This window comes from Branchiostoma floridae, chromosome 3 (genome assembly GCF_000003815.2).
Source record: "Branchiostoma floridae strain S238N-H82 chromosome 3, Bfl_VNyyK, whole genome shotgun sequence".
Classification (NCBI taxonomy): domain Eukaryota; kingdom Metazoa; phylum Chordata; class Leptocardii; order Amphioxiformes; family Branchiostomatidae; genus Branchiostoma; species Branchiostoma floridae.
Window position 1 is genome coordinate 28,056,025 of NC_049981.1, and position 24,622 is coordinate 28,080,646.

The 24,622-nt window shown below is 40.4% G+C and overlaps 1 protein-coding gene across 1 annotated transcript; it reads right to left on the bottom strand.

Moving 5' to 3' along the window:
- Positions 1-1,109: 1,109 nt before the first annotated feature.
- Positions 1,110-17,906, bottom strand: LOC118410778 (neuropeptide FF receptor 2-like). The gene is made up of 6 exons (XM_035812580.1): positions 17,608-17,906; positions 17,231-17,423; positions 16,392-16,535; positions 10,741-10,840; positions 3,966-4,071; positions 1,110-3,046 (listed from the first exon to the last, which is right to left on the bottom strand). Exons 2-6 carry the CDS (start codon positions 17,394-17,396, stop codon positions 2,522-2,524), a joined length of 1,041 nt encoding a protein of 346 aa, XP_035668473.1. The 5' UTR covers positions 17,397-17,423; positions 17,608-17,906; the 3' UTR covers positions 1,110-2,521.
- Positions 17,907-24,622: the final 6,716 nt, after the last annotated feature.

Here is a 24,622-nt window from a genome sequence, read left to right on the forward strand (position 1 = left end):
GTTACCGTCGTCCTAAACAATGTTAACGATGACTACACCACTTTCTTTTGATATAAACTGCTATCTTTCTGTTGGAATTACACTAGGAAAAATGTATCATGTACACTGTTCCATAGCGCATTCCATGAGTTATTGTGCCTATGCCTTTTGTTTGTTTGTTAAAAAGCAAAGGACAGTTCTGTTGAAGGTGATAACTTGTCGTCGTTTATCATGGGTCGGCGATTAGAATTTTCGAATCCACATCCCTTACAGAGCATTATGCAGTTTGCCAATCAAAATGCTAGGTGGGGTGCTTTGGATTGGCCGTTGTACTTTTGATATGATGTTGAATGATCGTAAAAGCCGAAAAACACACACACACGTAAACTTCTTGTCTGTAACGAAAGTGCACCCACGATGTAGCCGATTAGTTAGACCAGAAGAATAATCCTGGATCTCTCTTTGGAGAATTAATGTGATAAGGGGTGGCTATCACATTGATTCTCTAGAAGAAGAATCCTGGATCTCTCTTTGGAGAATTAATGTGATAAGGGGGTTATCTATCACATTAATTCTCCAGAAGAAGAATGAAAATCTTTTTTTGGCGAAAAAATTAGACAAAGTTTCTACTTATCACTATCACATATTTTGTAATTATGAAGCTTTTCATGAGAAATACTTTTTTTGAGCTAAAAGAATGAGATAAATAGCTAACTCTGATTAGTTCGTGATTCAAAATCCTGCGAGCAGATGCCGTTAGCATGGAGACAATCTCAGAGGACCAGACCTTTTTTCTTTCCTTTAGATTTGATGTTTTAGTATCCTATATATTGTTTTCCTGTTCAAACTCATTTGTCACCTTCCTGTAGCCGTTTTTTACATTTTACTTATAGCAGCCAGTGACTGCACCACGACTGACGAGTTCCCTTGTCTTTTCTGCATCGAACCACGGCCGTTCCTATTAAGATTTGACCAAATGCTGAGTTTGTAATAGAGCGAGTACTAGTTTCCGAATTCCATGCAGTAAACTACTAGTAACCGACTGATATAAATAATCTTCGATATAGAGTAACCGCACATATACATTTACATATACATATAACGTTACATTTATTCTGAACATGCTGGACAAAATTACCAATGATAGCTGTTACATTTGTTACACTGAACTAGATATGTAACTTTACCTCACAAGTGGCTAATATAAACTAATAATCGTTTAGATGACATGAGTAAAGTTGATCGTGTCATACAATATCTTTCCGTGTGAATACATATACAAACTAGATTTTCAATGTTCACTTGCATGGCAGGTGAGATATATTACACAGATTTTATCACCAAAAATATACATAGTACATATGAATATCTATCTCTTACTTTAATTCTCTGGTTAATGACAAATGTTAACGTTATACAGATGTGTCCAAATCTTTTAAGCTTCATGATACATAAAGCAATCGAAATATTATACAAGCATACCGAATATCAACACAATCCATCTAGGCGTTCTCAAGTTATGCTGGTCTTCCACATACAAACATACATACAAACATAGACACATACGAACGCTACCCAAAATATAACCTTCTTGGCGAAGGTAAATACTCGTGGTGATACATAGAAAACACATAATAAGATAACCATCTTAGCCATCAGCGTTATATTAAGTAGCCACTAGCTCACCAACAAGCTAACTCAGATAATCTGTGACGTCACATAACATCTAAACGCAAAAACAAACTAAATGATCAAACATGACAGCGAAAACTTTGTTGAACATTTGTGAAAATGATATCGTAATTAACACTAGATACATTTTGCAAATATCTAATTTAGATCACGGCATGATTGTGTTCCAAGAAATACGGAAGTACAGAATTATAGAAGAATATTCCATCTTTTTTTAGCGTTTTGATGCAGAGAAACAGCAAAGATGGCGGTTTCTGCCCACACAGTCGTGCATAATTTTAAAAAGTTTTCCTTTGTTTCAGACTCAACAGTTAACAAAGTTCGTATTTTGCACAGACGTTTACCGACACGTGACATCGTACTTCTGACTGAACTGCAGAACGACACGGCCTCCTCAAGGCGAGGGAGGGTATGTATGAGCAACTAAACACATCATAACATGCACCACAGAGAAAAACGAAAAAGAACAATGCACAAGTATGTCAACTGTCGTCTATGAAAGAAATACGATTATCTATTACATTTATCTGTATTTCATACGCGGAACGCATCGCCTGTTATATGCATAACTTATTGTGTGAAGACATATAAAGCCTTTTCACAGAAAATGAGTTCAGAACGCATGTTACAATTTTAGGTCATATATCAAACTGTAAGGCCCCGAAATTGAAAACAAAACCCGTCTGGACATTGTTATGCAAATCCAAACAATGGTCGAGACAAAGACTATTTACAATTTCGGGTCCTAATTACCCTTTGACATATTACCTATAATTCCCGTCGACGTACATGCGTTCTAACCTCTGTGAAAGGGCTTATTCAGCGCGTAGTCATCGCCCCTCGCTCCTCTTTACAATGTTTCCCTAGTTTTGTTCATCGTGCTGTTGTTTACCGTTTTCATGCTAATAACATTCTTGAAGTTCTCTCTGAGATGATTATTGAAGTATCCGTACACTATTGGGTTAACCACACTGTTGGTAAACGCTAGCCAGTGGGCCGCTGGATAGACGTAATCATGCATGGTCTCTGAGTGAGACACGGACAAAGCATTGAAGTCATCTAACATCCAACACGTGTACAAGGGTAGCCATGACAGCGCGAAGTGCGACACAATCATGATCAACATCTTTACAACTCGGCGCTTCTTTTTGGCATCGGCAGCGGCCATGGGTGTTTTCACCACCGGCTTTTTATACCACAGAGTCAGGCCGATCTTGACGTAGAGGCAGGCGTTTAGGAGTAGGGGGCCCATGTAGCACAAGACGAATAAGAAGCCGCTGTAGATCTGCTTGGCTTCGACAGAGGGCCAGAACTCGCCGCAGATGTGCATGCCATGCCCCAGAATCATGATGACTTCGTCACGTCTGATGAAAACCTGAACGCAGAGAAAAGGGATGATTAATCAAATAAAAGAGATATACGTGAAGTGTTTACACTCTTGTTGCACGCCAACACAAATGAACTTTCATGCCAATACAAGGTTAGCTTGTGTGCCTCACTATTGGTGATCGCATGAAAAAGACAACTTTAGAAAACATTTAATAGCTCTAAGATATATGACCGACAATGATATAATTGACATGTTTTCCTCTCAATGTTACTGAAGGTATCATGACGAACTTTCAAAGGCCACATGGTTCTTTGATAAAACAGATTAGGAAGAGTAAAATAGCGTGCTATTAGTGATGTAACTTTACGGTTCATCAAGAAGGAGAAAATCTCTACGTGTATCAGTATGGCCGGTGAAATAACCGCCCTTTCACACCAACTTGGCAGGCAATTGGCGCGACAGCAGCTGGATACATTACACTAAAAGAACTGTAACACCTACATGTAACTTTTGCAATCTAATGTTGTCTACTGAGGAGAACTCTACCAAAGTTGGTTGAAGCGAGTTCCACACCACTATAGGTTCAGGAAAAAAACCCGTATTTTTCAACGCCTCAATTCTAGCTTGATAACAATCTACTTTAAGGCATGGCTACTTCTTGTTATTTCCTAAACTAGTATTGCATACTTGATAGTATAGGGCTATAGCAATGCGCTTAATGTTAGATCTTATATTTTATTTCGTTACGATTATCCTGATAAGACTACCGCCCCCATTAGCCATCGTGAAGATATAGGTGGGAATAGACGAAGACAGTGGGACAGACAGCATGCACTTTGACAGATGATGTTGGGCTGAATGAAAGTGACTTTTCATATTAACATATACAAAACAAGGCACGATGGGGTAAAGTGAGTATTGATGGTTGTAGAACACTACGGCTTATTACTGCATAGATCATTACCTGAGGAATCATGATTGTCAGGGAGAAAATCCAAATGGCAGTGATAATGCCAAATGCTTCCTTCACTGTCAGCTTACGCTCTGTTGGGTGGATGATCAGACGGTGTCTGTGAAGGAAAGCAGAACATACCACTAGAAAGGCAACATTTACAAGTGAGAGCCTTCGCATGGTGTACGCAGCATAACAAATTACTATTCTGTTTATTCTTACGCAAACACATTCGATACATGGTGAACAGTCACCCTAGCTGTCCTGCCACTTGCTACATAGTCATAATGTACGTAATCGAATCATCGAACACCACAGGATGACTGTTTCTTTACCCGTAACCAGCTTTCTGGTCCAGGCCATTGGCCTTATTTGTTTGGAACGGACGAAGAGGAAGAAATATGGCAAAAACAATGTTTCCCATCCATGAAGGTAAACTTCTTGTTCTAGTCCATAGTCTGCAAACGTCCTGTAGGAATATCACACAGACGGAACATTCTTGAAGTATGAATGAGTTGCATGCCTGTGATGAACGATGCTTTTGCTGTACGAGTACGCTAACAGTCTACTGCAAGTGCCTCTTCCAGTCTGAATACAGGCAAAAGGAATGCCGGTGCCACTCATTTTGTGAGACGCCTTTTATGGCGTACAACTCTCGCACTTCGCTCTTGAATAGAACAGCATATAGGATCTGTTGCCTGCTGAATGCAAATAGACCTCGGGAGTCTACACGTTTCGTACAGGGTGACTTAATTGCATACCTTTGCGTCATTAAAGGCGCATTTGATTACGCTTTAGATGTACTGAGATTATTTTTGTAACGTGGTTTGGCTGGGGTCCTAGCCACAATGCTTCCATTAGTACCTGTAGACTTTAATAAGATTTTTTGTTCCCTGGAATACGTTTACGCCTGCTGCACTCCTCGAGTGGCAGAGCGAAGACAATATTTTAAGGCCATGTATATTTTAACCATGGATCGAGGATCTTCATAACTCATCATCGTTTTAGTATGAACAGGAATCAGTGCAAGAAAAATGTTGCTAGGTCTGGACATCCTTTGGTATGTGATCCCGTTTGACTAATTGGAGGGATTTGGACAAAAGTACCTTGAGCTGAATCGGTAGAGCTCCGTGTCTAAAATCGAGTGTTTGTTATATGGGAATCTTAGCGGGAAGCATGTGAGTGTTCCGTGCGAAGACAGCTTGTTATAAAATCAATGTACTTCCACTCATTGCCTGAAGTCCTAGCTCTCTCATCATTTGTCTGCCAAGTACTTTCAGCCACGATTGCATACATTTCAGTCAAGTATCCATCGTCATAATGGTTCGACTGCCGCGCAATCATAAATGTTTAACTCACTAAATTACAAATTGATTGATTCTATTTCCCAAGTGCGTCTCTGTCTAACAGACTCGTTATATTGTGATGGAGAAGATACCTTCACCTTTTTCTGGCTGACTGCTTGGTTTTGTTGCTGTTCTTTGACATTGTCGATGCGAATCATGAATCATGAGCACATTGTTAAAAACCTCTGTCCATCGCTGACATAATTGTTCGCTGCAAATGCCACCGAGTGCAGCGACGCGTATTGATATAGTGATAAAAATGTTGTCGTTCTTGTACGTGTTTGTGCCGTGGAGTATGCTGCACCAATGTGCAAGTCACGACTTTCACGAGTATCACGACACACAACTCGACGAGGCGAAGAAAATTCAACAAATGAAGCACATGCAGTCCTTTCCATAATGGGTCCCACGGTCCCAGTACCCGGCGACCTTTAAATGTGTTCAAAAACAACGCAGAACTGTCGGTCTTCATTACTCTTAAGTGCATGGCATAGTGATCTAGTAACGGGAATTGGTTTATTAGAGGCTTGAGAGCCAACAGGGACTTATCACGATCACGATCTGCTACGTTGAAGAATAAAGCGTACCGCAGCTGCAAATGACAGCGCCTTCACATCACTCAGAGAGTGTGCCTCTCTTTGCTTTTACTCGCACAGTAGCGCTCAGCTACGAAATTCAACTACTAGTACAAAGTTTGCACATACTTCAGACAAAACGCAAACAGTGCCTCCAGATGTTGCTATGATTGATGTGGCGATTGGAAAGGGTAGCGGTCGTGTAATTTCCTGTATATTTATTCAAGTTCAAGGGCGCTTCCATTCGTGGTTGGACGAGAAAGGGCTAGTGTATTAACTTCAAGCGTGCAGAACTAGAAATGACTGTACATTACTGAGTATAATCACCATCTGACCTTTGTCGTTTCTACACAACAGCTCGTGAGCATTGACAAATGTGATCTCTACCCCGCGGCGTAAACAGACCCCGCCGAGTCCTTATTAGTAGGTAGATACACGGTTAATTTTAGATATTATTTGATATTTATCTTTTGATGCAGTTGACGGTCGTCTTTGACACCTCCTTTTGTAATAACACCTCATTAACTCGGGCCTAAGGCTAGATTCTGTCAGCATTCAATGCAATGTGTTCTGATTTGCTTTGATCTAAAAAAAAAAAAAATAGTAAAAGTAACTCTAAAGAGAATGGTTCGAAACATTTCCATAACTAGTAAACGTAACACAACATGGCTAACATTAGAAATCCAGACCGTGGCTCCAAAGACAAAGCAAAATCCTTCCAAACCTAGATTTGTTTCTAGGCCAATACAGTGCAAATATTCAGTACAAAACAAAAGTTACTCAAGCACCTGGAATTTTTGAGATCAGTCAGATTTTTCAGACAGCACCCGATATCTTTTCAGTCATTAACGGAACAACGAAAATATTGACATCGAAACATGCAATGTTAATGGGACTGTAACATAGTATTGCAACAACAAAAATTGCAAAAGCCACAGCACCGTACCACACTATCAAATACACTCGCAAGCTTTGGTCTTCTCATTTAAAGTCTGATAAGCAGCATCTCCATGGTTGTAGAGGTGAAACCATCCGTACCCAGACCTTTCATGACTAATGTAGTGGGTTTTCTGAACGTGTACGGTAGATGGAGCGGATTCGTTCTAATACCATCTTAAGTCCGCTAGATGAAATGCGTGTATACCAGGCTTCTCATGATGGATGCGGAGGATTTCCCGAATGGACGAACTATACACGAGCAGATTAAGGCTGAAACCACCTGCATGACCCAAATGTTGTTTGCTGATGATACACACTGATAGGATAGAACATACTCTGGACATGGCAATGATAAAAGCATCAGACATTCATGTGATGCCGGCACCTTGAATGTACCAACGGTGGTGTACGTGTCCGGAAGTATTCTAGACAGATGCTTTCCGGCCTTTCTATTAGAGACAGGAACTACGGTAGTTCTGAAATGAAAGAATTCAATGACCGGACGCATGAAATCAATCAGAGCCCCTCTTGTGAAGATGGTATAGTCATAGAATTGTCATAAAGGAAGAAAACATTTATTTAACTCTGTTAGTGATTTAACAACACATGCCCGCCGAGTAAGGCTAACGTCACATTTCCACAAAGGGGCCCGACCGGACAGTTTTGGAGAATGAAAAAGTACAATATAAAAGACAACAAAATCCTAAAACGAACCCAAAATAATTTAACAGCATGCCTTGTGAATATTTATTTGCATAGATTTAATTTTCTCGTTTCCTAAAACAGCCCTGCCGGGCCCGGGTAGGAAATGTGACGCAGCACTAAAGCGGGTACCTCATTGGGCTGCACCGACTGTGTTGTGGCCTAATCAATGATGGTACTTGTAGAAGTGACACCGCGAGGTAACCATGACGAAGATGTTGATATTGGATAGATTTAAATGTGACACCAATAATGTGAAAGCCATGAGTGTGGTTGCCAACTTGGTAAGTGATACCAGTCTACCACACTAGTGGCACTACACCAGTGCACGTTTGGAATTACCCACCTTGTTTCATTTGCCCTATTTCACTATTTCTACAGTCTGCAGAGTACAGATGTCATCCATTAAATTTGCTTGTCTTTGCTTGTATTATAAGACCTCTGTTGTCAAAAGCCGACGCAACAACGTCAAAATGACGTCATCTGTAGCTTAGCTATCCGCCATGTTGGATTATCAACCTTAATTTGCCTTTTAGAAACCCGTTGCCATGGCAGCACGAAAAATCATAAACTTACTCTATTTTTAATAAATTGTTGCCAACAATATTCTAGGAAAATTCAATTAATTTGGTTGTTCTAGCACAAGCCGTTTGGGGGCTATACGACGTCAATGTTGGCGCTGGCACTTTTAGCCCCCCCCCCCCCCAAAGGCCCAGTCTACATAGGGTTAAGCTTAAGCGTCCATCGCCCTTCCTCTGACGGACGTACGACGGACGTACATCCAGAGGCGGCAGCATCGTCTCGCCTGTATAGCATATTCCATTATCATCATAAATTGATGGATGATGTAGACATAACTGCACAATCTGCGTCACTATGACCCATTCAATGACCCAGATACATCATAGATTAACATTGTGATATCTACTCGGAATTGTGACTATCAAACCATGGTACCAGTGTCATATATTCCAGGATCTGGGAGAGAAATATCGGATGAAGCAACAATTTTGCACACACTTGAATCATCATTAGTTCTCTTGGCCAACTATTGTTGAGTCCAGTGTTCCACGTAATGAAAAATCGAAATGTACCGAAAAATGTTGAGTTACCTGGCCAATTCATGAACTACACATCGTTACAGGCAGTTACTGTGGGGCGAAGATTGTACACGTGTGGCAGTGGGTATATTACCTATACAGAGTGTGATGTTAGCGTTCTTCTGGTGTTCTTATGTAATAGATCTAGAAGCTGGGTGATAGCTGTCCCAGGTCTGCAAGCGCGACTCGTTTGATATACAATCTATTTTTAGAGAACGTAACTTAAGCTTGCTCATGAATTCTCGCCACACGACAGCCACTGGTGCTTGCATTGCGGCAAGCTTTTGACAATACGCTATGCGTATCAATGACGTTTTCTGTACTTTGGCAGCTTGTTATTTTGCCTCAAAATAAATTCTACTCGTCGATTTTAGATATTACAAAGGGCGGTCAGCCAGTTTTCCCTGTAACATTACAAGATGCGAAAGCAACCATTCAAAAAGCCTTGGCAATTTAAAATGTTTCAAGAAGCAAGCCAAAAGCTGTGACCCTATGACTTAAGAAATATAAGATCAGAAATTTCTTAGCGTTACACTGATGAATCAGCAATGTGTTTTTTTTTACCAAGTATACAGAACCCACCATCTATCATTGAACTGTTTTGACATTTCGGTATCGATTATGCAAATGTGTTCCTCATTCGAATGTTTGGTATCTGTTTATGTCCCACTGCACTTGTCATGGATAACATGTGTTACATTTATTAAGTCCGGTTATGGAAACAATGAATTTATACAATTTCATGGTCAGCTTTCGCCACACCCTACCAACTACCCACACTGAATGAATGAAAACACACCCAGCCACACACCCAAGGATAGTGGTTCAAACCACGGGCTGGAATGACGCCTCTAGTGACGCAGGTACAGTCGTAACAAGTACTAACGAGATGTGATCAATAGCATGGTTAATCTGTAAATCACATTTGATAGTACAAGCAGCATTGTCCCAGAGGCATTACTCTGTGTAATGGGCAGTTCAGGTGAACCATCAGGACAACATGGCTGGGATTCAGTCAGAAACATGTGCATGTAAATCCTAGAAAACGCATCTGTACCTAACACCCCTAGCCGTCCGGAGGCAATTGAGTGAGCTATTCTTATCTCTGATCAAGAATTTTGATGGATGTACTGACTTAAGTCGACTTAACTTGCAATAGAGCGCGTCGTTTTATTGTCTGTATTGATTTATTTCTGTTGTACTGTATAGCTTTCATTTCAAGAAGAGGTGATTTAGGCTTGTTATAGAACTGCTGGGCATTTCAAAAAGAATAAGTCAATTCAAAGAAGGAACGACGGACCTGCATAATATTGCGTTTGTAGGTAGTTTAGGATATATATATATACCCAAGTGCATATGTACAATGGTAGGGGATTCGGTACTGCTATAGTTTTGATATTAAACCATGAACATGAGTATATAAAACAATAAAAAAAGGAAATACTTACAGAGTGTGAGTGAAAGAGAAAGGTATTGCAAATAAATGAAAAAAAAAAACGAAAGATGCAAATAAATGCCAAAGGCATAGTCAGTTCTCCATGATGAATTAGAAAATAAAGTTTTACATCGCATATCCACCACGTAATTACCTACTCATCAGAGACTGTCACGACAGTACGCGATGCATGGTCGTTGAATTCCAGATGAATCCAGATGAAAAAGTGGATTTTTTGATGAAATTGCGGCAGTGGGTAGAATAAATGTACTGACTTAGATTTGATGATGTGACTTCACAGTAATAACAATCCTAGCCTGCAGCTGTATTCCAAGAATTCTTCTCTGACGATATCGCTTTTTGCCGAATGTTAAAGTGTTATGTACCGACACGGCGACAGCAAGATATGTATTACAGACCATGAATTATCTACTGTTCTTTCTGTATAAATGATACAACGATGTTGCCTCTGCTGTGACCCGTTTGTTTCTTGTTATTTCATCAATATGCATGCCACAATCCGATGTGACAAAACAAAGTACATTCAAGCTTGTACCGCCTTGTTATGATTTTACCTTTGTAATATTTCTCTCCTATGATACTGACGATGTTGACCAGTGTCAGCAGAGTACAATGCAAAACTGTTCAAAGGCTAAAAAAAACTTTGGATCCAGAAAAACTCGCTCATACCTGTCCAGTGCGATGGCGGTTAAGGTGAAGACAGAAGCTCCGATAGCCACGCCCTGGATGAGAGGTGTAAACTTGCACAGGCCGTCACCAAACTGGTTCTCTGAAAGTGGAAATTACAAGTCTCACAGTTTGGCCATGAAGTATTCTTGTATGGTATCAAGACATGCAACAGGGCCTTTTTGTGTACTGAACGTCACTTTCAATGTGAAGGTGGTATCTGAGGGAAGGGGTGGGAAGTAAGCCAAACTGTTTCTAACGACCCAATTGTTGTTTAAGTACCTTATTCCTACCCATTACTGTCACAACTATATAGCTATGATAGGGGGCCCTCAACATACACTTAACGTACATCTTCCTCACATAGAAATATCTGCCACCAAAAATCACAACCACAGCTATACTAGGACCAAACATCCAAAAAACTGATACATGTAACCCCCTTTTGAAATGGACGAAATGAATAAGCGAAACGGTTGGAAAATGTTTTCCAGGGTTCTGAATTATCAAATGGTACGTAAGGGGTTCACGAAAAGACCACTGCCAATTGATATATGAGGATAGTTAACGTACGCCACCCCACCCCCACAAAAACACAGAAAAAGACGAAGGAAACTATCGCATTGATACAATAAACGTAAAGATTTAACCTTAAAACACCGACTGTCTCTCGAGAAAGAACTGGAAATATACTTTTAATCGTAATTACTATTGGTCAAAGTCTTACGCGGTTGGTATTAAAAACTCCCGGATGGACGTCTAGTTTTTAACTCATGCCTTCATCTTCCATTATAAAAAGATCGACGGCATTCAATCAAATCAATCAGCTATTCAAAGGAACAAACGCTGTGTGATTAATACAGCCTCTATCTTTCAACCAAACAAGTCAGAGTTTAACAGAAAAAATATTTGCTCAAATTTGGCTCGAGCCTACTTTTCTGGCATGTTTTATACAAGGGAGTAGTTGGAAGACACCAGCGTCCTAACTTTGTTAGAAGTGCCTTTCATCTTCCAGTGTATAAATGGATTGGTTGCAGATTCGGGAAGAGCCCCGAAAGAGAACCAAATAAATTTCTCCAAACGAAAAGAAATTGTCAGACTAATATCATAAAAAAAGTTCTGTCACGCTAGTTAACACGTTTGAGACAACGTGCTGCTAGCTATGTACGTACGTGTTTGAGTTCAAGCCAAATACATCAGCCAAACAGTGTGGATAATCATATTTGTTAAGAAGTCTTTGAAGAACGCCGATGTTTGTTCAAAGTGTAATTCATCTTCCACCCTTTGAATACATTGTTGGAAGGTTCACAAATGCACAGTTCTTCAAAAGGACTGAAATATCCGGATGGTAAAGGTTCAGATCAATGACACTCACATTAAGCTGTGGAGAAACAAACGAGTATCTGGGGGAAAGTTGCTCTTGATGCATGTTTTCATCTCCTGCAATTTAAAGTAGCTCTCATCTTCCTGTACTGATTATATGTATAAATATTTGCTTCGCATTTGGGCATCAGCCACCATTAGGCGTGACACACCAGTTTTTTGCACCCTTTGATCTAGTTTGATCCAGTCACACTGGGATAAAACCATACTCTTTTTGATACATCTGTTGGGATGTTTAGCGTGCCCGAGGTGTGGCTGATCACAAAGCTACGGACTCCAAAGTAGTGCATATAGATATCCATATATATGTGTGTTTAGTTGTACTGTAAGTAGTCGTTATACATGTAGACCTTACGAAAGCCGCTGTGCTTTTGTCGTGTCAATAAAGATTTATCTATGATCCTAGACGACGAGGCTAGGTACTTATATTCACATGAGTCGACAGGTGGCAACATCAGCACCTGCTTGGAATTCGGACCCAGAACATTTACATTCAAAGCCAACACTCCTCACCGCCATCTGCAAACAGCAAATTTTAGCCAAAGATTCCCTTAATTAGAATGACGGCATCTTTTTGCAGTTTCCTTCAGTTCGAAGTGACCTTTCTATTACTCATTATATATCTCTTTGCCTTCCATCAGTATTGTTCTCTCTTTGTCTTCCATTATATTTGAAAATGATTGACGAAAGGATTGCATGACAGCAAATCATCTATGCACGTTTCTTTAAAGATTGACATGTTGACAGCAGAAGATGTCGGATTGATAGCACGAAGGAGAATCTTCTATCAGTCATAATGTCCGGCTATTTCATGAAGTGTACGTAGCTTTCAGGATCACGCCAATGCAAGTTTGGTAATGGCCAGTAGTGCTAAAGACAAACGTATTGTATAACGTGAGTAACGGCCAGTAATGCTAAAGACAAATAGAATGTGTTTTCTAGCCTGTGTAAACGGCAGTTACGCTCAAGAGAAATGTATTTTATGACTTGGGTCATAGCCAATAATGCTAATTGCAAATGCGTTTAATAATGTGGGTAATGGCTAGTAATACATACGACAACTCTATTAGATTTCAATAGGAGATGACATTTCTTGCTGCTGCATGATTTCAAATCCCCAATTTTGGAAGACATAGAAATCTGATGAAGTCTTTCACAAGCTGTGTGACTGTCGAGAGTTATGGAACTGTTGCTAATCACCTAGAGTGATGAAACTGTTACTAACCGCCTAGAGTGGTGAAACTATTACTAACCGCCTGGAGTGATGGAACTGTTACTAACCGCCTAGAGTGATGGAATTGTTACTAACCGCCTAGAGTGATGAAACTGTTACTAACCGCCTAGAGTGATGGAGCTGTTACTAACCGTCTAAAGTGATGAAACTGTAACTAACCGCCTATAGTGATGGAACTGTTACTAACCGCCTATAGTGATAAAACTATTACTAACCGCCTAGAGTGATGGAACTGTTACTAACCTCCTATAGTGATAAAACTGTTGCTATCCGCATAGAGTGATGGAACTGTTACTAACCGCCTAGAGTGATAAACTGTTACTAACCGCCTAGAGTGATGGAACTGTTACTAACCGCCTATAGTGATAAAACTGTTGCTATCCGCATAGAGTGATGGAACTGTTACTAACCGCCTAGAGTTATAAACTGTTACTAACCGCCTAGAGGGATGGAACTGTTACTAACCGCCTAGAGTGATGGAACTGTTACTAACCGCCTAGAGTGATGGGACGGTTGCTAACCGCACAAAGGCCTTCCGAATCGGGGACTGGAGACGGATCTTGTCTCGTCATGCGATACTTTGATTTGTGTGCACGCCACTGGGTAATCAATTGCTCTGGCGTACATGGTTGACTTGGATGGGTGGCCATCTGAAGAGTGATATACGACACGGCCTGTCTCGTATATCACTATCAAGGACGTACATGTACAATTAATGCGAACTACTTCAGTAACTGGAAAGCTTCAGCAAACATGATATCTGTAATTTGTCAGTGCAGATCCTTACAGTGCCCAGTGGTACATGCCACAGCAAGTTTCCGTTCTGTTTAAGCAGCAAGGTATATTTTTACAGGGAGGGATGTCAGATCTTCTTCTTTTAACGTGCTCGAGGCACCTTCTTGAACGCAGAACTTCCATTATTACGTCATTGTACAACTTGCATTTCTTGTAGCATATCAATTTACAAGACAATGCCTGTTTGTGCTACGTACGTAATTACAAACAGTAATTTAATATGAAAATCCATCTATTCAACTTGCGCTGTGATTACTTACAAAAATATGTAATTTGGTACGTAGAACAATAAAGCATAGTCTTGCAAGGTGACACTAATACACTGTCATTTTCAGGGTTACTCCGCCCAAGCCCCTAAGTAGTCGGCTGGACTATATAATTATAAAAAGTATAACCCCATCTGTGCACAGTTAAATGATTATCGTAGCCACATGCAGTTTTGTCATTTTGACGCCTTATTATAGAGTGCAGAAAAATATTTTTTGAGAATTGTCTAGCAAAACTTTTGTCAAGCAGGGATATCATAGACAGTGGTACAAAACTACTCCATAAAGAACGTTCAATAAATGATCTTCAATATTGTATGTAAGGGATAAAAATGGTGCCACTTTCTGTAGGCCATTCCGGCAATCAATCCATCACTAGGAATTTACGTCTATCCACCTAATGGATACGCGCGTCAATGGAGGATGCTTGGATACCTATGTTTGATCATATTGGCTACAGGACAGCGAGAGGGCCTTAAAATAAACACCTTAGAGAACGTAACCTCACTTGTTGACTCCTCTGGGGAATTTGTAGTGATCATTACATATGTGATGCATGCCTCCTTCTTAGAACTGACCAGCCCATCCTACCCAAGGGGAGAGAAATACGTGATAGAGGTTAGAAATACAGGTTTGGGTTCTGGTTATTTTTGAATGAACGTCAAGGAAGAATACGCAAAACGGGGCATGGTAACAAAGCATTTTTGAGGCGTCAAGAACATCTAAACATTTTTTTTGTCAGGAATATCGTGAAATATTGTTTTGTTTTGTTACTGAAAATGAATGCAATCATTACCGCAGAAAATTAATCATGCCGACGATTGATAACGTGATGTTGTAAACACGTCAATCACACGTGTTAGTAAACGTTACGCCTAATGAAAACGGACCTGAAAAGGAAACGCAATAAATAAAACGCGGCGCATAAGATAGATCCAGATGTAATGAAAATGCTTCCAGTTCCTAGTAGGATGATGTTGCAATACACGTATCCCCTTTCCACAAGGGCGTACCTAGCTGCGACCTAAAAGTTGACAGCACCCTTCTAATTTTATGCATAAAAAGGAATGTTTTTTTGCATTTCTGCATTTTCCAATCTAGCCATACGTTTACTTATTTATTGACATTCCAAATTATGAAGTCAACTGTTAGACAAACCGAATTAATGTCTCAGTGAAATCGCAGCGCGATCGTCGTGTGGTGAAATGGGGCCCATAGCCTAACAGGTGACAAATTAAATAGAACCACATTGATTAATGTCTTAACAACATACTCAGTGATGGCCTATATCATGTATGTCACGTTGTAATGCATCGTGTTAGCCGTGTTTCATACTCAACAAGTACAAGCAATTATGTCCAATCTTCTGTGCTGGGAATTCGTGGATTTGAATCTCTCTCCGTACAGTGCCATTAAGCTAGCACAAGTTATTGGATTACGCAAATTCGTGTACGACAATCTCTCTATTATTAGCATCAAAGTACATGTAATTTGCTTGAAATGTACCCCGAGCGAATACATTGATTGTCAGAAGCAGTTGGTAGTGCGTACCACTCCGAGAAGAAAATCTGAGAAAGGGATGTTCACTGCTGTTCCCAACACCACGCTTCAAAATCTTTTCTCGTAAAAGTTGCAAACTGCAGCTTTTAAAGTTACATGGCCCTGCAAGGGTTTCACTGTTATAATGGGCAGTCTATAGATATATATTTCATGCGTGTACAAAGCGAATGTAATGTGCGATTCCGACTCCAATAAATGGATGGAATAACATACTGATACATTACTTAACGGTTGGATTTCTTGCTAACAACATATTCTCTACCTACTTCGTGGATCTACGGATCATTGAAGTGTGGGTGTTTATGTACATGCAGACACACTTAACTGACACCCCAGTCAATCAAAAAGTCCCCATACGTGCCAACTAGTGTAGTCATACGTGTGTGTGTGCACGAATGAGTTTGAGTTACATGTACCTGTGAAAATGTGATTGACCAGCGTGAACGGCACACAGAAGATCCCCACTAGCAGGTCGCTGATGGTCAAGTTCAGAATGAAGTAGTTGGTAATAGTTCTGGTTCTCGGTGTCCGGATCACGACGATCAGAACAAGGATATTTCCTGTGCGGTGAGACGAGGAACAGGTCGTGATCGTAATCGTGCAATACATATGTATGAGGCTGTATAAAGTTTGAGCGTACTCGTTTATTTTCTCTCACCAAACATAAACTACAGTTACAAGCCATCCCCTGCATTAGGCTGAAGGATTTTATGTCAAAACGCAGAGGTAGAGAGTTGAGAAGTTGTAATAAATAACCAAATACGTATAATTTCTCCACCTACGAAGCAAAAACACGCCCTTCTGTCGGCCAATGTGTACTGCACGAAGACATGGGAACAACAGCAGTCAATTCAGAACCTGGGAGAGCACGACCGCAAGTCGTATTTACATACAAGTATAGCGTCTAAAGCACTTCTATACTATATTTTAGGAGATGTTTGCATTTGGGCAAGTGTAGTGTTGTGCCTGCTCGTTTGCTAGTGATATCATATTATCATATCGTATTATATTCTGATTCATACTGCACTTTCATGTTGTGTTTTGTTGCTGTTGTAACAAACTTTCATAGATCAAGCTGCTAGCTGGTTCACTCTAGAAATATCCTATCAAAGAACTCATAGTCAAGGCACGAACAGTGTCCTCTATGCTACCATAGCTTCTTCCCCCCGGTCCGTACATTATTGAAAGTTGACACCTTAATATTCTATCCCCAAGGCCAGGAAGTTTGGCAACAATATGGGTGAGCAAAACTTACCAATAACGCATAGGAGGAATACCAGGGAGTACGCCAGGACAATCAGGCCGATGACAGGCCGGGACAGGCGGTAGCGCTGCATGCTGATGGACTCCAGCAGCTCACGGCCCTCCGAACCACTCATGTTAGCCAGGAGCCTGGCCAAGTCCTCAAACGGTATGTCCATCTTCAACCGTCGTTTTCGGCTGGTTTTCTGATAAGCAATAAGGAAACATAAAATCACTCAGCATTCTCCTTTTTTTACATGTTCTCAATCGTCGTTTGCTGGACTTCATGAAACCTTCTTCTATTTTTTTTATTTGAAGTGATTTTAAAAGCAGCAAATGTCCTAGCTGGAACCATCACTTATCAAAACGACTACAAATGTATATGCTTACCTTATGAGTGGGAACGATAAGTGGCGGCACAGCTCAGGCTGTAAGACAGCCGTAACTCGGTTACCATCGCTTTTGCTAATGACTGTGCGGCCCCAAATCTTTGTACATCCCACAGTGAGGCGACAACTCAGCACGCCCAATTGCTTTCGTCAGAATCTATTTCTGTAGCCAATCAGAAAGCGGACGCAGAGTCCGTCTCCGTACTATTGGTCCAGGCAATTCCTTTAGAATTGTATGCGGCTTGCATCCACAAAATACAACAGTCATAGATATAAAGCTCGTTTCTATGAAAACATGTTGTCAGTATTTGTAGCAGTTAGTTAGTGCCTGTATTGATTTAAATCTATAGCGTGCACGAATCGCTTTAAGTAGATCCTACAAATTACATTCATGAACGCGAGAAGAGGCGCCGTTATCGGTATACAGTAGTGCCAGCATGGCGCCCAGTACTGCTTGCCTGTTTGCAGCAGATTTCTATGGGGTACTTGTAGGATAGCGATGTTGCAAATATGTGACCACTAGATGACTTGTCTTAGTAATGTTGTCATTTGCTATGCAGACCTAACACACATGTTAACAGTGCCTGTTCGCAGTTGCGAATAGACACAGAAAGCAAAGGAAATTAGAAAGGAATAGTTGTCCAGGTGACCATTGGCCAAATTTCTATTCAATGTTATTACATTGGCATTACCCCAAACTATATGATATTTGGAAAAGTAGCAGCCTGAATCATAAGCAGTTGCTGTACATTTATCTAAGTCGAACTGTGGTTAGTCATATCACCGATTTACTGGGTGGGATACGGGTGGATGCGCACATAAATAAGTCAGTAATGTCGCCACAAACGTCAGGTAGTGGCACGGGAGATTGTCTTTAAACAATGTATCAGCTCTGCTTCCGACGTTTCTGCTAAGCCCCGCGAAGTAATCAGGTCAACCTGCACTTCTGAATAGGTCTGATTTCATCTGGCGCCAAGAGATGTCTGAGATACAGAGATGTGGCACGACAGCAATTTTCTGACCAGGTCACGCGGAAAACTTCCGTCAAACACGTTAACGAGAAGGTAACTTCAGAGTTCCTCACTTTCCAGTAATGTGCAGACATGTCAATGTTCATCTTACTTTAACAACAACAACAGCTTGTAGACGGGCCATAAGGTGCCACAGATGGATGGTTGGTTTATGTGTAATTGACCACAGAATTGTCGGCCAGCCTGTAACGCTAAAAGATGTCGATTTACATTGAGCTTCATGTCGGTACCGAATCCTCTTGACGTGCGGTATGCGTGTGATGTTCTTTATCTTAGACCACCCTCGGCCTCTGGTAAGGATTAAAGAGTGCCATTAGGATTTCTCTGCGGCCATTTCATAAAGTAGATCCAGAGGATATATTAATGTTACGACGTGCCGCACTGATCGTCATTTCAAGAATAGATTACCTATCTGCACAACTAGCGTCTCTAAGGAAGAGGTCACACGAGTGCGTTACACAAGTCACAAGTATGAGCTCCGTAATTAAAATGTTTGGTTTGTTGCGACAATAAGGTCGCCCGTCCTTTCTTTTTGATAACCAGGGTCCAGGCTGCACAGTAAAAATCAAAGTAAAATACATTTTCCTCCCCGCAATGAGCAGCGGGCCATTCTTAACTCGGGTTGGTTATGTAAACTGATGAACAGGATGAACTGAACTGAACTGGTTATGTAAAGATTGCCAGATCATGAGGTTGTTCAGTTTGACCTGCCGTATATGTAGAACTGCCCAGTGCTCCACGGGCTGGGAGTTTCAGGAAATCTACTTGGAAAGCAGAGTCAGATAGCCACTTAGATGAACGCTCTGCTATAGGCACAGTGACTCAATTTCGTAACTTTGTTTTGAGGAAATCCAGGAGCTAGGAGAAGAGACTTGGTAGACAAAAAAGTTTTGTTGAATGTGCTGACATATACAAACACAAGGACATTTAATGCGAACTTTGTATGCCAATTAAGAACCAATTTGATATCTTATTACGACTTCTATAACAACAAAGTGATAAAAAAGGTAAATGTTTTTCTCAGCTCAACTACAAAGCAGTGCAATAGCGATGAGTTGGACAACCCCGGGTAAAGATGACAAAATAAGATAAAATAAAATAAAGAAAAGCCAATTTGTGATTGGTTAGCAATCACGTCAGATGGACCAATTAGTAACGGTAATAGTAAATCAAGTGAATTTAAGTGTCCGGAAAGTAACCAAGCAGTTTGGAAGATTTGATAGTGTATTTAGTATTATTTTTACCTTCGCCAGAATGGCAAGGTTATGTCTTGAGTCTGGTGTCTCTATGTGTAGGTCAACAGCATATAACTCGAGTAGCTGTAGATGGAAATTCATGATATTTTGTACTTGAGTAGTAGTTACAGAAACGAAGGTCCTGTTTGAAAACAATTCACCTGGCACTTTTTGTGGACACTGCAGCGAGGCGAGTATGTTTGTGCGTATGTGTGTGTTTGCATACAAGATAACTCGAGACGTTCTGGATCGTTTTGCATGATTTTTGGTAGTTATGTACTTACTTACTTACTTGGGCCCTTTGTTCCGGTCAGAACATAGGCCACCGATGATGGTCCTCCATTGTACCCTCCTCTGGGCTTTCTTCCTCAGATCCTGCCAGCTGTTGCAGATACTTTTCATCTCTTCCTCCGTATCTCTCCTCCAGCTATTCCTGGGCCTCCCCCTCTTCCGCTTGCCCTGAGGGTTCCAAGTCAGAGCCTGGTGTGTAATGCTGGATGTTGGCTTCCGGAGAGTGTGCCCTATCCGTAGTTATGTGGGGTTTGGTAAAATTTTCCTGAAGTGCCAGGTTCATGATTTTTGAGTAGTGAATACGTCTTTGGGCAGTAAGTCGTGTAAGTTTGGTTCCCCTGGCGGCTTTTAAAAAATTGTAGGGGCCGATTTTGTTTTAGACTTTGAAAGGGAATAACTCGAGAACAATTTGACGGATTGTCATGATAGTTGATGTGTTGATAGTTTGGGTGATAATTTCTATAATCAAATTATTAGTATGTTAATCCATAACTAATTTGCATGATTAATCAAGAGAACTTACAGATCTCCTGCATTACTTGATAAGACCTGATTTGAGGGACAGTTGCTGCCTTCTCAGGGCTTCTGATTGCTTGGGTTCAACTTGGTAAGTACAATATGTCAAACTGCTCTTTCTATAATCAAGAAAGAAAAGAGCTGTTCAAAGAAGCCATCAAATTCCATCCAAACTTTCTCACATTCACTGACAAAAAGAAAGCAGTTCACCTTTTAACATCACTAAACCCACACATAATAGAAAAAGTGGGATCTTTCGTCTTCCACTGTCTTCGAAAAAGGAGTCGAACCCAATAACCCAGGATCTAGAGTTAGCTTTTACTAGTTTTAGACTAGAGTAGACACTTGTGTTGTTGTATTTTGCACTGTTTGAATCTATGTTACCTGCAATTAGCCCACGGGCAAGAATTTGCAATAAACTTGATTAATATAGGGAAGGAAAACAAACAACCGTCATATAATTATTTTTCAAAGAAATGGAGAAGGGGTCATGGCATGACTAGGAGTGGTAGATACAATGTTGCTCTTGAGGCCGGAGGTACAGTAAGTAGTGTAGGTTTGGGCCCCACAGGAACATGAAGGGACCAGTTTATATAGTGCCTGACATTGAAGGTGAATAACTTGATGACTTAACAAGGGGTTGACGGATTGTCATGATTTTTGGTATGTGGATAGCTTGAGTTATGTTACATATAGTTAAAATTAATTATGCAAATCGAAATCTAATTTGCATAATTAAGGAGGAAAGTGTAAACCCACTATTTAAAACAATTGTAGGACTATTCCAATGTAGTATTTGAAACTGACAAAGAAAATACTACAGATAAACATTATACAAATGAAGACCTAATTTGTATAAATAATGAGAAAATGCTATAATCAGTTGTAAATGTCGAGAATTTCTTACTTGTAGCATTTGTAAGTTATGTACCGGTGAGCATTGACCAATGATTATGCAAATTAGAATCTTATTTACATAAATTTTTCTTTCGTAAGATAGGTTGTATACGTCATTTATCTGGGTGGAGGCGATTTTTGTCTCCAAGCAGACACGTCAGCTAGATGAAAAATGAGAATAATTGCGCTAAATGATTTGACATGGGATAGCGTGGTGGTTCTGTGGCCTTGCTTATGAATAAGCTTTATCACTTTGACGCTGAAAGTCAGTTGGGATGGGTAAAAGGGAATTGTCAACCGGTAAATGCGCACTTTCATGCAGCCGTTTAATTCTGGTAGGTACTCTGGTAGTACATGAATGAAACCTTTGCACTCTCCATAATAAGCCTTGATTATTTGGCGAAGGTATGTGTTTCTTGGAACTCTAATTAAGACATACTGTCACCGCCCCTTTACTGACAATGAAGAACCTACAATGTGCAGTTCCGATGGAAGTACGTCTGAGGTGTAATGACGGAAGAGAATTTTTATAAGTGCATAATTTCGATAATGACACATTCATTTCTGAGTGCTATCTTATATGAACGTGGGTTGTCATGTTGTGCAGCACAATTACCTTTATTCCTGGCTGTACCAATTCCCAATGCATCCAATCAATTTTACACAGCCGTCGCCAACAAGGTACTGCCATTTACCATATCCTTCAGTTGTGCACTTCTTACAGACTGAATCTGTCGAGGATGTCATCAAGACAGACCTGAAGTTCTAATCAGTTTGTAGTAGTACTGAATATTCTGAGGTGATGGCTATCTTAGTAAAATCTTGTCTGAAACCTAAGTGATAATCTTCTTCGTGTTTAACTGAGAGTTAAAGCGCAGAATGTCGTTACCTCAGATATTCCTGATGACAGAAAAATCTGGTCTAGACGAAATGCATAGACGCAATGGAAAGGTCACTATGCTCATACATATACATGTTGGTTACGGGTGATTAGAACCATATATAGTCATCTCTAGGAATGAGGTAAAGCTCTGCTTAATGCATTCCCATACGATTGAATTGGGAAGAACTGGAATCTTTGACCATTTCAATCCTAGCCCGTTCGAACGTGCTGGACCTCAACAATGCTGTCTGGATTATCTGGCAATTTCCAGATCTAGCTGTTACTAGTATTTCATTTCATTTATTGGCAATGCAAACAATGCATGACTGGTGGCAGCCAGGTGTATCTTGTTTCCGGGAGTAAACAGAAGAAGAAACGGTGAAGATGAAAGTTTAAGAGAAAGTGAAAATTTAAGGTACTGCAATGTCCAACCCTGTAGATTTCTAACTATCTTTTAGAGGTGATTATCATGCAGACTGACAGACAGGGCGGCTAGGAGTCTCACGGCTTGAACATCGTGATAACAACTCATCGTAATTAGACTTAGCGACCTCGCTGCACCGGGAAGGGTCTAGAAGATATGAAGTTCTTGACAATACCTACGAATTCAAGGTACAAGATTGGCTAATTCTTTGCTTAACGGGAATAATGTTATATCTACCTTTGTCAATATGGAGTAAAATTGCGCGAAATGATCCGAAGACGTGTGATGGCTATTCCATAGAATAATTGTAATTTTTTTTTTACATTTCTCCTGACTGTATCACGCCCTCAGTACAGTTTACAGACGTGTACGTACACAACCACGCCGATGTGTTCGTTGGTATGGGCCTCGTGTATTTCTGATCTATGTAAATCATTAAACAAGATTACGCCGTAAAAAGCTTTAATCATATTCTCATGATACCATTATCTTTCAAGGCAGATGGTTTTTGACAGTTAATTTAAACAACTTTATGCAATTGAGGACGGGGAGTATTACTATTCATACGCACGTCACCCAGCAACTCTTCATCAAGTCGTACTCATTTATAGTTTATCATGTAGCATCTCCAGGGTGAGTCGATTACCGCTTACAACGTTATAACTGGGAGTAGGTAATAACCAATTTACTGGTGACGGAAATTCTAAGATGATCACGTTTCCCAATATCACGCCTAACTTGGTGGCAATATATCTGTGGTATCTTGTTGTTTGTCTCTACGTTAATAGCAGTTTCCCGTAAGGTTAACTTGAAACTGACATTTACATCATATTTTCTTGGAATTCAACTATATTCTAAAGGCGCGCAAAGGTTCAGGACAATGTTAGCATTTCCTACCATTCTGTGACAATGTAAGGTTGTGGAAAGCAACATTCGACAGAGACAATGACATTTCCACGTCGTTGCTGATCGCAAAGAAGCACTTAAGGGGATTAAGGGGAATCAGAGGTAACTACTATTTAACCAACAGTTACGAATACGTACATGGCACGTACATCCCATTTCACGTGCATCGGACACGTGCATCCCATTTCGGCAGTTCTAAGCCTGAGATAGGGGCCTGTCCGGAAGCAGATTCATGGCATTCGCACTGAAAGATTTACATTTTGTTGCACTGTTCTAAGGAAAGTTCCATCAGCCTTTTGGAAAACCTTATATGTAATGGTATCCATATATCGTGTCTCCTTTCATGTACAGCGTTTGAAGTTGTGTCCTTAAATTGTTATGGTGCATCTATTTCCATTTGGGGCTATACCGGAGCAGAGATATATTTGGTCAGGGTTATGTCATGAATACACTATCCCCTTTCCCGTATATTGCCTTCGCCAAGAAGGTCATATTTGGGGTAACGTTTGTATGTGTGTAGAAGATCAGCATAAGTCAATAACGCCTGGGTGGATTGTATTGATATTTGATATGTGGCTAGGTCTTTCTGAGACACAGGAACGATTATACTTTGGGCCCCCAACGACTTGTTACGGCACTGCAATGAAGCGATGTTTTTCATATGCATAATAATGAAAGCTACAAACTCACATTCGCACATCTTGATATCTACTAATGATCTGTAGTTAAATCATTTTGTTCAATTAGATAAAAACAATAATTTTCTAATAACTACAGGTTACTGTGAGTTCAACCTTTTTCCCCTACATCATATGGCCTTTATATTTGAGTGG